This window comes from Erithacus rubecula, assembly GCF_903797595.1.
Source record: "Erithacus rubecula genome assembly, chromosome: 2".
Lineage (NCBI taxonomy): Eukaryota > Metazoa > Chordata > Aves > Passeriformes > Muscicapidae > Erithacus > Erithacus rubecula.
The window spans coordinates 67,014,084-67,030,589 of record NC_136685.1 but is presented as its reverse complement, the minus strand read 5'-3'; the positions used below and the strand labels follow the sequence as shown (position 1 = coordinate 67,030,589).

The following is a 16,506-nucleotide window of genomic DNA, read 5'->3' as shown; positions in this document are numbered from 1 at the left end:
ATTCCAATCTTCAGAAAACAGTTTCCAAGCTCTCTAATGATACCAGCTTTATTCCTTCTTTTATCTGCTAATACAGATAAAACTATCAGAATTGAACATCTAGGAATTCTACAATTTAGGAAATGTGAACTTGATTACAATATAACTTTATCTTTATTATGGCTCTTATAAACCAAACTCAATGGAAGTTCATCCTGGAAGTCATACTTACAATTCTTTCAACTGTAGCATAGGCAGAAGTTTTGAAATTGGCCTATCAAGTTATTGGTTGAGATAAATGTAATACATCGAATGCAATGATCTTGTTCAAAATTTTTTTCCCTCTGAATCACAAAGCTGTTCTAACAAATCCATAACAGCTTGGGACTGGGGGAAATGAAGTCTGATTATCAATGAAGTCTGATTATTACCAGTAAATAATACCAGTTTCTAGAAATCTTAAAATGTTTTGCCAGAAAACAAACAAGAAAAAATTACAGCTATCCTGCATCTCTGCTTGGAGACAGCAAATGTATGTTTCTGCACATTTTAAATATATTCAATAGCTTCTTTTTTATTCCTTAATGACTATCAGTATTTATAACCTCAAATACAAACAAAAACTTTAGCATTTGGAATTTGATGTAAGTGTTTTTTCGTAACAGCATCTAAATTAAGTCATAGCACTTTGTGAATTTTATCTTTTCCTCATTCAGAATGTGCCTCTGTATACATATATGAGAATTTAAAATGAAACTGAAGAAAAGTATAATTCATACACTTGTCAGTTAAGTACTTCTCTTCCAACTCACCAACACAGCATGTCACTTTCTGTAAAAACTTCATATACGAAAAAGAGACATCATGCTTTGAAAAGATAACTGCAATACTCTACCTCATGTTCTGCCTGGTACAGCTTTACAGTGATGTTCCTCTGGAATCCCACCCCATCAGCCTCATAAAACACCCCAAGGCTGGTAATGACAATGGGGTAAAGTACACGAAAGTTCACACTGACGATTCTGTCTTCAGACAGCACAGAAGGTACGTGCTCAGGGAGACTGAATGCTTCAATTTCCTGATTCAAAACTGTATGAAAAGGAAAGGCCAGAGGAAAGGTGAGAAAAGTTCATAGTTCATGGATACACACAAACCACACTGCCTACATGCAAAGCATTCTGGTTAATTAGCATGACCCACAAGTGCACAAGGATAATCAAATACTGGAGTAAAAGAAAATACAATGGGCTGCAGACTGCAGAAAGAAAAAATTCAGTGATACAGCAACCTGCAGGCCAATAGCAATTGCAACTCAATGCCTACATATCCACAGGGAAAAGATTAGAAACACAATAAATCCACAGCCTGAAGACAAAAATGCTATTTGACTGCATGAATACCTGCACATTAGCATAATAAAATAATTATTCATGTATCAAAATGGCACACACCTCCACTTAATTCAGCTGCCTGCTTTTTGGCATTATCGCCTACCTAAGCCCTGAGGTACCATTTATACTTGGAAACAGTGGATGTTGTCATTCAAAGAGAAAATAAAAGAAGTTATATTTCGTATTGAATCATGGCTCAGGGCCTAGCAGTCCTTAGTTAGCTTGTACTAAAGAGCAAACATCAAGTAAAATATAAAAGATGACAGGAAAAATTTACAATTTTATTAGGAATTTTTGTATGGCATTTAATTTTTTCCATCATTTTAAATTTCTTAATTTCTAAAGCAGAATCTGAAAGACCTGTTGGCCAGACTTAGAGCATTCACTGTCACCAGAGAAGTCCATCTGACACTCAAGACTGTCACCTTGCTACTTTCTTCTCATTTGACACTATGCCAGGTTATTTTGTCTCTCTCCAACTTCATTTAACACATAGATCAAGTAAAAATGTGTTTTATATGGGAGAGACTCTGGTGACACAAGGAAAATTAAAATCCATGATAAGTCAATAGCCTCCCTCCCTTCACATGCCCAAATCTCTCCCCCTTTCTGGCCTACACATGGTACTTACAGGAAGGTTATGCAAGTTCTAGGGGGTATTTGTTTTCAAGACTAGTTGTCTCAAACTCCACAAACTACTCTAGAAAAGATAGATAACTAGCTCTAGTTCAGACCACAGAATATTTAAAAGTTAACTTCTATACCTGGGTTACTGATGTTCAGAAGTTTGCAGGAGTAGGGGTCTTCTCTGTCCTTCACTGGCACAGCACAACCATGCGCACCTATTATAAACTTCACAAGGACACTAAAATAATTTGCTTTTATTAACACCAGTTCTCTTCCCTCCTCCCTCCATCTTCAATAAATTTAATTTTATTACCATGGCCTGTCTTTCACAGGTTTGAGATTTTGAACCTTTTAAAAATCAGCAATGACAGTTGTTATGCAGTGCAATCACATGAATCCCCTCACAGGAGCTCAATTTCAAATCTATGTTAACATTTTACATTATGAGGTTGCAAGAAGATTGGCAGCTAGAAATGAGATCCAAGACAGCCAGCATAATAAAGAAAAAAAAATGACCTAAGGCAAGACTGAAGGATCCCAGAAACCTGCCCCTCCTGGCCTGAGTTTGTTACTTAATTCAAGATTGTTTAAATACTACACATTCAAATGTCAATGAAAAAAATTGTAAGAAAAAAGACATCAAAGCATCAAAGGAGGATTCCAGACTGTTGTTACAATGAAATATTCCAACTTCAGGTTGTAGCAAAACAAGAGGTTCCCCTCCAGCTCCAATCATGGTTATTCCACTAGTAGGGAAACATCAGGTAGTACAAAGAGCAAGGATCCATCTTAACACATTTTTTCACTCCATATAAGCTCTGAAAGGTCACAATTTTAGACAACTGAAGTGGCTATACTGTACTCCAGGATGTATGCTGACACCAAATCTGGGAACAGCAAAATGCTTTCAGTGCAAGGCAGGTACCAAGGTGTGAGGATGGCAGCATTTCCAGGGATGAACTACAGCAGAGCTTCTCAGCAAAACCAGACCTGTCTGTGCACTGTCAGGTCTATGCAAGCAATCAGGAAGGGCCGCTCACATTGCAGCAGTTTGGTGCACCTGGTTCAGTGGGAAATAAACCTGAACTTTACAGTTGAGGCTGTTTGCAAGAGTTTTCATGGTTCTCTCACCAAATGCGATCCTGCCTACTTTCAAGAATCCTGGATTACCGAGGATTCAGGTTGCACACTGTACATTGCAACATAAAAAAGAGAAAGGCTTATACATCACTAATGAACAATGGCAAGTAATTGCAAAAGCAGTGTATAAAAAATAGTTACAGCCCATGGCAAGAATTATTCTTATATACTATTAAGCAGACTTCAAAAAAATCTATCAGAGTACAAGATGCTCAAAAACAAGCCAACAAATAAACTAGGAAATACTTTAAAAGAAAAATTATTAAATCAAGACATTTCAGCATTACAGTCCTGACCTCCTGCCCCCAGCCCAAACTACAAAACAGCAGAGGTGTTACCGTTGGTTCAGGGCAGGATGCTGCTTCAGGTGCTTGAACCACGTGTTCCTTATAACCCTGCGTAGCTCATGATTGTGTCGAGCTGACAACACACCTACAATAACATCATAATGTTTCAGCTTCCACTGAGGAAAGAAGGACAGTGGACCTAGAAGTAAAAAGTGACAAATATTTACTTTATGCACGTATAACCACAAGCCTGAGTTGCAAGCAATAATTAAAATTCCAGCCTTCCAGGACTTAAAAGCAGGCTTACAAAAAGGAGGGGGAGCAATTTTTTGCAATGCAGATAGTGATAGGACAAGAGGAAAGTTTAAGTTTAGTTTAAAACCTAAAATAGGGGAGACTGAGATTACTTGTTAGGAAGAAATTCTTTACTCGGGGGGTGGTAAAACACTGGCAAAGGTTGCCCAAAGAAGTTGTGTCTGACTCATCCCAGGAGTGTTCAAGGTCAGGTAGGATGGGGCTTTGAGTAACCTAGTCTGGTGGGAGCCATCCCTGCCCATGGCAGGGGAGTTGAAATTAGATGATCTTTAAGGACCCTTCAACCCAAACCATTGTGAAATTCTGTGATGAAAGGACATTTCAAAAGCAAGAAAACTGAAACACTAAAAACAGCAGAACTACTTTTGCATTCTTGGTTCAGAATCAGAGAAACATTTTCAACATGCCAAAACCTTAATTTCAGTGTGGGATCTGAAGGCCTATTGTTTCTAACCTTTTGAAGTGGAACACCACTCTGCCTTCACACAGGGTGTTATATCCCTGCACAGGGGATTGCTCTGGCTTTATTCAAAGCTGGATGGCAGGCACTGCCAATACTTGTAATCCAGGATTTAGTTTGTGCTGTTTTAATTTAGAGATCATGAAACCTTGACTTGATTTCAAGCAGGATTATGACCAGACAGAGACCTGAGAAGCTCTGATTTAGAGCCTGTAAACAGTCAGACAAGTAGCTAAAGTGCATTTGCTTAGTTTAATCTATCAGACTTCCTAGAGTTAAGGCAGATTTGTGCTTAATTTTAGTAAAGGATTGCTTCCCTCTCATGTCACTGTTTTTCACTGAGCTGCAGATAAAGAAAACAAATGTGTGAGTGCACTTTAAATTACTGCATATAGCATAGACAACATTTTTTAGAATCTGATTAAGAGACTAAAAATACTGCAAAGTCTGTATTGTGAACTCCCACTAGAAGGAGCTAAATTATTATCAAGACTCTACCTTCTGTACCAGCACCCTTTTTGTCCAGTTTGAAGCTGAACAGATGAATTCCTTTGCACACTAACCGAGGACCTCACAGCATCTGCCACATAAACTGCTGTGGCCAAATCCCAGACATCCATCTAGTCTTATATTCCACTATCAGTGTTCAGCATGCAGTGGAGAGGCCTTGGCCTTGCTCTGTTCCATGCTGAATCAACATCAACATCACATTTCAGAACTTCTGTTGATGTTTTTTAGGACTATTGAAAATAGCCCTGATTCCAAAAGCCAAATAAAACTGCTCTGGAATTGATTCTCAGAACAATGTAAAAGCAGAAAAACTACAGAGTGATGTTTCCACTGGTAAACCTTTCCCAGTCTATTTCCCACTAAACACTTTAGTTCTAAGCATGCAAACACTGATTTTCTATACGAAGGTTAAGTTCCACCATTATTTAAATAAATCTGTACTGAGCTACAAGATTATCAATTACTTAAGCTGAACATTAGCCTATTAGGACAAGCTTCCAACCACTTAGGCTCAGAACAACTTAAAGTCCTAAGCAATGAGCCATTAGTTCAATCCTTCATTTTTTTCACTGAAGTCAACTGCTGCACCCCTTACAACAACCATAATTGAATTGGTGGCAAGGTTCAGGAATATGATTTGTTTGCTAGAGAGCAGCAAACCTAGAGCCCTATATAACACCTGAAGAAACTTGTAAGACAAACACACTGTTCAATCAAAATACCAATTTAGTTTTCTTTTATGTTGGTACATTTCATTTATCCAGAGGCTCTGTATGTCCTCATAGGTCACTACATAGCCAAAAATCACCCACTCTCCAAGACAGCAGAGATACATGAGACAAGCATATTTTTATAAAGTACAACATCATGGCAAATTTCTGTGTAGCTATATAATTCCTGCTCACACATCCCTTTTTTTCCTTGTTCTTCATCCATCCTTTGATTACTCTTCAGCTTTAACTTCAAGCCTTCCAGTATAAAGTTCATAGGTCTAATACGTTTGTAGACTGTAGATGAGGTACTGTTTACACTGATTTCTTTTTTAAAACATCACTTTTAATAAGAAGCAGAACCATTCCATTAAATAAAAATAAAAGAAAAATAAAACTAAGGGCACAAGTCTATGGGGTGACTTGACTCAGAATAGCATAAGTTAGCTTGAATCAATTTTTAAAAAACCCAACTAAAAATAAGTTACTCAAATCAAATATACATACTTTTAATTAGTTTATGTTTTAAAACGAGTGAAGCTTTTCCTTATGAACCATCCACATGGGAACAATGTTAATGTAACAGATGCTTCAGAATTAATACCCTATTACTTTTAGAACAGCATTGCAGTGGTCTATATTCAGATTGTCTGTCCTCTTTGTTGCAGGAGTTGTGTCATTTTACTTTTAAAAATCACTGAATTTTTTTTTTTTTAAAAGAAGGCTTACTTTTACAAAAAAAGGTTTTTTGCCTGTTAGTAGAGATTTCTACTTCCTATGGAAAAGTAGGAATAATGCTAAAATTTCAGGAAAATAGATTCATACGTATTTCTTTGAACTCACACTATTTAAAAGACAAGAGATAAAGGGAGAAGTACAGGGAAAAAATACTAAGGCTATTATTAATTTATAAGGATAATTCCTATATGTGCATAAATATTCTCTGATGCAGCATAATTTAAGATAAAACATTGCTGACCTCAAAGTCAATAATGACAATTTAGACAAGCAATCAATACCTGCCACTGAGGATCAAAGCTTTTTATCTTGCATTCTATATTTGTGCACTTTTTGGACAAAATTTTAAGTGTCAGATTGTATCACATCATATATATTGCTCTTACCTGGAACTGCTGTGCAAGATAATTACTTATTTATATTTTCAGATTTCAAAGACAAGAAAAAACTTTAAATTTTGTGGTTTGTGAAGTGGGTGAAAAAAAGAAAAAGGAAAAAAGCTACATATCACATTCCATTATAAACCCTAAACGTGTTGTGGACCAAAGATCTAAGAGAAGGAGAGGAAGCTTCCCAATCCAAAGGTCACACTGTCTACCTTGCTTTTGAATTCTTACTTATTCAAAGCTGCACCTCAGTTGCATTACTTGACTCAAGACTTCTTAGTAAAACCTGAGACTACACAAAGCCTACCTGTTAATCCACAGCAAAACCTACAGAAACATGAAAGCAAGCAACCTTCCCTCAGCTGCTGAGGTTCATTTAGTTCTCTACAGCAGCTGCCAGCAGTACTTCTGTCAGCCCTAAGTCTACTCAGTCCAGTCTCCCAGAACCTTGTGTCACATTGTTTATGGTAAGCTCCTACTGAGGCTTTCTTGGGCTCTCTGACATTGGGATCTGATCTGACCATACTTGTACTTTTATTGGTACAGGTTTTCATCTCAGTATCAGCTTCAGAGAGCTTTCACAGGATTCTCAATAACCAATTTTCATTAAATGGGTGAAAGTGCTGGTAAACCTCCACCTGTATGTCAAGCTGACTGAGAACTAGCAAAGATCAAAGTTTGGGAGAGATACAGGAAAAAGCAAGCAAGTGCATATGTAGAGTAGAAAGCTGTGCCTTTAGAAGGCACGGCTAAAGATGCAGAGGTGTGTGTCCTGCTTTGCTGAGGAAAGAAGTCACCACTGACAGGCAGTCTGCTGACCCTGCTCAGATTTTAACCACCTCAGCAGCAGTCAACAGCTCTTGAAGTTTTTCAAAACCCCAAGCTACAAAGATAAACATGCATCTCCTCTTCCCATGAGACTGATTCTCAATAAAATGTCAAATTAGGCTGTTAATTATATTTGCTTCATTATGAGACGAAAAGAGTGAGAGATCATTTAGCTTGATTTTGTCAACAAACAGAGTCTTGCTAAACATATCTCTATTGATAAGTCTCCAATCAACTACTAAATTTGCCAGTCATTTTCAGTGAAATTTGACATAATATGCAGTCCACAAAGTGATTAAGTCTCCACATTTCACACAACTGGAGTGGACAAAGAAAAGATTGGTCATTAGTGCCTGCACTGAGAAACACAGTAGTGTAGCCTTACTTGCAATATGAGGCACCAGAGCACCTCCACTGGACCCTGCTAAAATAAGTGAGCTCCACAGAAGGCTGGGCTTTGTATCTTCTGCTACCAACACAGCTTTTTCTTTTTTTTTTTTTTTTTTTTTTTTTTTTAATAAATCAATGAATGGAACTAAGTAGGCAAAGCAGAAGTTATTTAGAATATTCTCAACTAATCCACTTCATAAGATAAGACTAAAAAGGAACGACACCTCCAAAATAAAAAACCCCACACATTTTTATCTCTGCCTATTCCTGTGATTTTGCAACCATATTCTCGAGGTATAATACTTTTTTTCTGTGCCGCTTTGCAAAAGATCCAAACAAAAACGAAGGAAGGAATTAACTCAATATAAAGATTTGTATTCACAGAATGCTGACATGCATAGAAAAAAAAACAAACCAAAGAGCAAAAGCAACTCTTTCCCCTTTTTAATCTACTTCACTTAAAGTAATCTGCTACAGCTCATCTGCATTACATGTTTTGCTGCAAGCAGAGCTACCTGACCTCCCTGCAGTACCTACTTCACCCTGGAGCTAGAAATCGCCAAGATGTGCACCCTGCTTTCTGCAGTACTCTGTGAGGCAGACAAGCTTTTATACAAGATTTACAGATTCAAAGAACAAAACCTCTGCAGGCAGAGCTTTCTGTTTGTTTTACACCAACAGCATTCCTTAAAAGAAATAGGACAGCAGGGTCCTTCTGAATTGCCCAGTGGCAGCAGTAACAGTGGTGGAGCGATGATACCCTAACCACCTTAATTATATAATATTTGCACATTTCTAGACAAAACTGGGAACAATGGCCAAAGCATCAGAAGTAAAGTCAAAAGAAACAAAACAAAGCCTTTTTGCAACACAAACTGATGCCACCTTTTAATTTTTTATTTTGTGGAAGGAAGGGATGGGGTTGTGGCAGGGCAGGTGAAGCAGTGTACAGCACATTTATCTGATGAGAATTGGCTACCAATCCCTGCTGCCATGGAACAAAAGCCTGCTCCCAGGGAAGGCTACTTGCTCTCTTCTGGCTGCTCCACTCAGTGGGCAATTTACAGGATAACTGCTGAAAAACCTTCATTTGGCCAACTCTGGCAGAACTAGTCCTTCTTGCCCCCGGCTTCAGTGCCAAAATATAAAAATGCAATTCCAGTGCCACTCATTAGTATTTTGCAACATCTGTCTACACAATAACTGAAAACCTTAAAAAAATTCCAAATTGTTTGGAAAATACCATCAGCTTATTTTGTGAATTCTCTGTCAATTATTCACTGTCCATCAAAAGTTAAGGGATTGTTTTATGCTGGAGGCAGCCTATCCATAAAAAACCATATCATACTAAGATCTTAGAGATGAAGGGTGTGGGACAAGTGGTATTTTAGGCAGGACTGCACATCTAATGCCAATGCCAAACCTGACCTGCTGAGTTTCAGCTTCCAAGGCCACCAGCCTGTAAGTCTTTACACACCTACAAAAGATGAAATAACTTTGTGACCAAGCATGCTACTCAATGACAGACAGGACTACCACACTTCAGACAACATCCTTTCTTAAGAAAGCCCAGTATTTTAGCAAAACTTCACCTCAGAGCACCTCATAGACTGTTGCCATATTTTGGTTCTGTTAGACCAGCACTTGTAGAAGTGCATGCTGAGCCACAGGACAACAGATGGCATACAAGCAGACTCTAGAAAATGGTGGGTTTTAATCTGTTGCATAATTCTTCACTAGTAGAATACTGACTCTCACAAATCCAAAAGGGCCAATTTTTAGCTGCCACCCCCCCCAGGAATAACAACTTAAAGGGCATTAGCATCAGCCAAGTAGCAGAAGATTACACAGAATGTGTGGGGCTTTCTGATTAGGCCCTGTAGCTGAAGTCCTATAGTGAGTAACTTCCTACTCAATAAGATTCGTGCCATCAATTAAACACAATTAGCAATGATTCCACCTGGAGTGCTAAAAGTAGGTCTGTCTGTTCCTTCTCAAGTTTCTGAGGTCATTTTATAATTAGCATTTATCTAAGACTTTTACAAAAAAATAACTAAGCTTCCTACTCATGAACTTTCTTTGGAGAGCACTTGTTTGTAACCAGTTAGACAAGGTTTTCAATTAAACCTAAAAGCATGTTCCTGCACAAATCTTGTTCAGAAGTGTGAATTACAGTCTCATTAACTAATGAACAAAAAAAAAAGCAGGAATTCACCAAAGTCAGGACACTAAAACAAAGGCCTTTGGTCTCAGGATTGATCCTGTTTATTTTTTTCCAGTTACTGAGTATTGCCTACAAGAAGTGTACTCTATCTTCTGTGACACCAAGGTAAATGTGAGCAAGAACAGAGAGAAAGTCTGAATACTGCACAGGGAGAGACACAACTGAGAGCCAAGAATGCAGGCAAACTACAGGCCTTTCACAAGGAGTAGTTAAAATGAAAACTTTGTTACAGAAGGTCCTTCCAATAGAGGAAGAAAAGTAGATGGAATTACTGGAACACTGTTTATATTTAAAACCATCTGACCACCTATAGCTAACAAAACCGAACTAGAAATGGAAAGCCTACTTTCCACTAGAAGTTAGAAGTACCAGAAGTGCTCGACTTAAGAAAGTAAAGGTGTAAAACAGACACCTTTGACCTCTATGGTTACATGCTGAAGAGGTACTTGAAGGAGGAGAAAGACCCTTTTGACTGAAAGACTTGAGAATTAGAAAGACCCTTTTGACTGAAAGACTTGAGAATTAAAGGGCATAAACTAGTTGCAAGTAAGCTTAGGCTAGAAATGAGAACATATTTTTAATTAGGACAACAAGCCTCTGGAACAGGCTCTTCCTACAACTGCTAGGAATCCAAATGAACAGACAAAATGCCACCCCAAGCCTTCACTAAATAAATGTGGGCTGCCCACCTGCCATTTTATGACTGAGATCAAGAGTTGCTTAATAGAAATAGTAAGCAGAATTGATGGCTGGGGACATCTATTCCAATCTTGTGTCAGTGAGCCAATGAAGCCAAGGCAAATAATCATTAAAACAGGTTATAAGCTTTTTGACAGATTTCTATTTGAATGTGTAGTGATGATTATTTGGGAGGGTAATTAAACACCTCAAAAAATAGAATTGCTGTACACTCTGTCTTTGACCTCTAATGGTAGCTAATTCTGCAACTGTTGAGATAGCACACAACTATTGTGCACAACCAAACAGAAATACCAAAGAATATACAAATTACACATTTTTTGTGTCAGTGCTATTGCAAAACACAGCCCCATGATAAGATTTACTTTTTACTCACACCAGGGATTCCAGGTGATAGGTAGTAAAGAGCAGCTGGAGTAGTAAACAAGGAAAAAAAATTACTCAAGTGAAACAAGATTGGCTTTATCAGGCACTACCAGATCCTCTTAAGTAGTTTCAGATTCAAGAAGTCTTTTAATAAATAGGGATATTTCTTTCTCTTGTATACAAATTCACTATGTTCCGAAAACTCTCCAAATAATAAAAAAATACAACACAGAAGACATCTGAGGTTCCTTGGCTCATCCTTCTTTTTTCTGCCACAGCAGCCATACCTACATCTTGTACATTTTGTGGTACTTTGAAGGCTAAGAGACAGACTCTTTCTTAAATACCATGCAAGGATTGGCCCACAAAAAGACAACACATGTACAGCATTGAGCATTTTCCTACAGATGACATATGTTCTCATTTTATAGGTGGCATCGTTATTCCTCTCCTCAGTGTGAATACATTACTCAATGGTAACTTTACAACAGTATTTATCTACAACTAAATAAACCCTGAACAAAAAAAACCCAAAAAAACAAAAAACATATACTTGCTCTTTCAGTATTAAAAAAACTCACTTCTTAAAAATCCTAGCTATCCTAACATTATCCAATGCAGCAAGGTTTTACAGTAATGAACACCAACTCCAATAATAACTGCATGAAACAGGGAAACAGGCTGCTCTACCTCAGAAAATCCCATCAGGCCACTGTGTAATGAGTTGGGGAGTGAAGAGTCCCTTGACTGGATCAGGAAGCAGTCCCACATGGTTATGGTGACACTGACCATGGGAAGGAACGACAGCAGGGGTAATCAGACATCCCAACAGGCCTGGAACATTCCTTACCTGAACTGTACCCTGAGTGGAACAGACTCCAGAGTTACCAGATTTTTGAGAATTCCAGCAATTCCACAACCTCAAGTGCATTCAGGGTCAAAATTTACAGATGACAAAAGCCAAACATCTAAACAAACCTAAGAACTGGTTCTGAGTGAAGCTCTTTGGCTCTCCTGGACCACAGTAGGCTGCCACAGTGACTCCCTGAGTAAGATTCCTCTTGGAGCCCACACACTCTCAGTTTGCAAAGTTGTGAGGATCAGCACTCAAAACTGATGACAGGGCCTGGGCTGAAACCTTCCATTCCTTGAGGCTCAAACCCTTCCCACTGAGGAATGCCAAGATATTTGAAGTGAGCATTTCACTGAACTCGAGGGAATTTTTAACAGGGATATCTCTACACATTTATACCCATATATCCCTGTATATAAACATCTCTTTGTGTCAGTGTGTATGCATGTGTGGAATGACTTATTCTGCCAGTATAGCATGAATGCTGCTGTCTTGGATGTACAATGAAGTCACTGTAGCAATTCCTAGTAATAAATCCTATCACTTTGTAAATGTTAAATTAGTCAATGATCGAGTGCTGCTAAATCCTTTAGCTATTGATCATTGACCACGTCTGAGGCTAGGACTGGACCTAGCTGCACCTCAGCTCTGTGAGGAGTTTAGAAAGTAAGGGGGTCCACTCTGAATCTCATGACTCAACAGGAGGGTCTCCCTGACCCTTCTGCATCTTCAGTCTCTGTGTAAATCATTCTACATGAATCCTAACTCGGTTCTTCCTTTCTCAATCCCTGAGGGGGTTTTTCCCTTTTTTTCCCCCCGATCCTCTTCCCCATCCCACTGTAGGGTATGAAGTAAGTGAGTTGGGTGCATGGTGCTTAGTTGTGAGCTCAGGGTAAATTCAGGTGATACCCGTTTTTGCTTCTACCTTTGACAGTGACTCTTCAAGCAACCTAAACCACTCATTTGTGACAAACTGGCATCTTTGACTGGATGTCAAATAGAAGCACAGATTACTTAAGAAAACACAGAATAAATTCAAGCTCCAAATTCTCAGAAGAACAGGGTTGTTTTAACTGGCAGGATTGTACAGCTGTGAAAGACAGCTAAAGGTGGCCAAGGCCAGATAAAGATAAATTATTTGCAAAATGCTAGGAACCTGGTTAGAAGCTCCTTATCAAGATAGCAAGAATAACAATAAAAGGGTACTATACCTCAAGGAAGAATTAAAACTCCTAAAAGCAACTGAATTAATACTGTCTTTGAAAATGGAGCAGCTGCAAAATCAGTTAAAGGAAGAAAATGAGAAAAAAAATTAGAGGAAAACATCAGATTTATGTTTATGTTGGCTTTCCATCCTCCTGACATTGTATAGATTAGGAAACTAATTGTATCCCCTGAAGAATGGGATGGGAACATATGGGATACTCCTGATGACAGCAAACTGAGGAAAGCTGATTCCTCATTTCCCTCAGATTCCTCTGAATATAAGCTCAGACCCATCACTAATGCAAAATACATTCCCATTCCTGATGGCCCTCAACAACTGACAAAATTTTACACAGATACAGGTGCACAAATTTCAATATTAATGCAGTAGGATGCTGAGAAGCTGGGTGTACAACTTGGACAGCACAGAGTTAAAACCGCTGCAGTGAATGGAGCAAGTGTTATTTGCCAAACCACAAAAGTGAATTTATGGCTCTGGGTGAGAAGTGAATATTGTCTACTTGCTTTGCAGTGGAAGATGACAATGGAACTACCTTGGGTTTCAATACCTGAATACCCAAGCCTGGCACCCGATGGTCAGCAGTGTGTGGCAGAAACCAGGGCACACAGTGCATGTACTTTGTGCAGCCCCTGCATTCCCGATCCAGACTAGCAAGGTACTGCAAAGCCCAACTCCTGCTGCAGCACAAAATGGAAATAATTCTGGGGTAGCAGCAGACATAGAAAAATGGCACATTATTTCCACACTTGGCCAGTATGAAAACTGGGTGGGGGGCAGCATCCAGCAATTGATTATCAGCTCCTAAATGCCAACATGACCCCAGTGGGAGCTGCAGTACCCAATATTGCAACTCTAACAGCTCCAAGGAGCCACACACCATGGACAGCAGCCCCAGGTGTGACAGATGTGTCCTTTATGGTCTGTCCCCTTGCAAAAGGATAAAAAGAAACTTTCTTTTACTTTGGAAACGTTCACAACTTCTAACAGACTTTCACATGGGTATAAACATTCACCCACAATTGATTATCCCATGCTTGCTGAACTTTCACAGACAGTCTCACTCCCTCAGAATGTGAAATTGTACAGATCTAGAGGTGATATTCTAATTAGGGGAAATTCCCTAGAAAATGTGGAGCAAATAGCAGCAGCAGCACAGGAAGCACTACACAAAGCAGAAGTTAAGATGGTACCCAAAAAATGTCAGGGACCAAGCAGAGAGCTAAAGTTTTGAGCACCTGGTAGATAGAGGGTAGTGTGGTGATTCTTCCATATATCTTAAGAAAACAGAACATTTGCAAATGCCCCATTCTAAAAAAGAGTAACAACAGCTTATGGACACTTTAAGGTAGGGGAGAAAACATATAACTAGATTTCCTTTCATTTCTCAACCATTGTACTCATTTTAGGAAGGAAAATCACTTTTTAAATGTTAAATTAGTCATTGATTAAGTGCTGCTAAATCATTTAGATATGATCAAGTTGGAGACCAAGATTGGACTTAACTGCACATAAGCTCCACCAGGAGTTTGAAAATCAAGGGGATTCACCCTGAACGTTGTGACCCAATCAGAGTCAACCCTTATCCTTTTGAGTCTTTGGTCTCTGTTAAATCATTCTAAATTAATTCTAGCTGGAGTTTCCTTGGGATGTTTCATCCATGCAGTAAGCAACAGAGAGAACCTTGATACCCAAGTTAGTTAAGCTGCTCTTTTACAAATTTGTTTTACTCCTATTTTGGCTAATACCTTTAACAGTGATTATTTAAGTGACCTAAACCAGTCATCCACACCAACACCAACCAAAAAACTTCTGGATTTTCTTTAGAAATGGTTTGTTAGTGGAAAACACATTTACACGGGAAAGGTCATCAGGAGATTCCACACTGCCACTTCTAACTCCAAATTAATGCTCTGAAGCTCCAAAACAGCACCGTGAAAGATGAGCAAAACCAACCAGGCAATTCAAACGCACTTCACACTAGAAGTTCAACAATTAGATCACCCATTCTTTTCTAATTCAAGTGCGGCCACTGCTGATGGGATGTGCAAAACCAGAATTCAGGCAGAAGGACACTTATACAACTCTGCAATGCAATTGCCAATGCACTGACCTTGCTTCTTGCACATCTGCACCATTAATCGCCACTGGCAATCAGCAGACTCTTGTTTCCCCACAGCAGAGCACACCGTGCTCGGGAAACAGGCACCAGGAGCAGAGTGTGGCTCCACCAGTGAACAGGATACTGGGTCACCTAAACAGTTCTAAGCACATCCCAAGCGAAAAAACACCATTGAGTACATTACCGTGTACAGTACTTTTTAATATTGTCAAATAGCACCTGTGGGGAGCTGACAAAAGTTTCTGTTCCGACAGATGCCCGTTTCCCCAGGCATGCAGATCTGTGCCCTGAAAACTACACCTTATTTTATAAGGAGCACAAGGTAAGCCCTCAAGGATCGGATTTCACTCGTGTTGGATCATACCCGGTGCTATGAATAGCTTTGTGCAGCACAGGGGTTTTAAAGCCCGCTGAGGCAAACACAGCGCAGTGCGAAGAGCTATTCCTAGGACCGGGAATGACGCGACACGAGCGGGATCGGAGGGAATTTCCCCGCGTGCCTCGGTGGGAGCGGGAGGGCGCAGGAGGCGCTCGGAAGCGGAGCTGCTGCCCGGCTCCAGCCGCAGCCTCGCCGCCACAGCGCCCGGCGCCGCCGGCTCGGCTGCCCTCGCTGCCGCCCCAGCCACCTGCCCCCTGCCCCCCGCCCCCTGCCCCGAGCTCTCCTCGCCGGCGGAGACAGGGCGGAGGAGCCCAGCCCGCCCGGCTGCCCGGCCATCGGCCGCCCGCCCCTCTCCTACCTGCCGGGTGGCTCCCGGGGCAGCTCAGCAGCAGCCAGAGGTGCAGCGCGACCCCGACCACACAGGGACACAGCAGCACCAGCCAGTTTCGCATTGGCCGCCGCAGCCGCCGGCCCCTTCCCCTTCGCGCCGGCCTCTCCCAGCGGCGCCGGCGCGACGGCCCGGCTCGGCCGCCCGCGGCTCCTCCCCGCTCAGCCGGGCCGGGCTCGGCTGCCCCGCGGCCGCCGGGAGCTGCAGTCCCGCCCCGGCCCGGGCGGGCGGCGGCGGCGCGGGCGGCAGCGGCGGCCGCCTACAGCCCCCACAATGCCGCGGGGCGCCGAGGGAGCGCGGCGGCCGCGCGCGCCTCGCGCGGCGGGGGGCGCGGGAGAGCGGCTGGCGGCGCGTCCCCTCACGGGCTGAGAGCGCCCGGCTGAGGGGGAACCCTCCCCGGGAGATCGTAATTCGATTATCCTCTGAATGCCCCTTCTCAAAGTACTTGCGCTAGGAACAAAACAGCTTTCCAGAACAATCCTTACTAAT

General features: G+C 40.9%; 1 protein-coding gene across 1 annotated transcript in view; it reads right to left on the bottom strand.

Annotated features, from left to right (window-relative positions):
* B3GALNT2 (beta-1,3-N-acetylgalactosaminyltransferase 2) overlaps positions 1–16,188 on the bottom strand; it is a 28,991-nt gene extending 12,803 nt beyond the window's left edge. Inside the window, exons 1-4 of the mRNA XM_079298478.1 lie at positions 15,988–16,188; positions 3,476–3,623; positions 2,135–2,235; positions 875–1,068 (exon numbers count right to left, since the gene is read on the bottom strand). Of these exons, the coding sequence (XP_079154604.1) occupies positions 875–1,068; positions 2,135–2,235; positions 3,476–3,623; positions 15,988–16,081 (537 nt within the window). The 5' untranslated portion in view covers positions 16,082–16,188. The remainder of the gene's footprint in view (positions 1–874; positions 1,069–2,134; positions 2,236–3,475; positions 3,624–15,987) is intronic.
* Between the last annotated feature and the right edge of the window lie 318 nt (positions 16,189–16,506).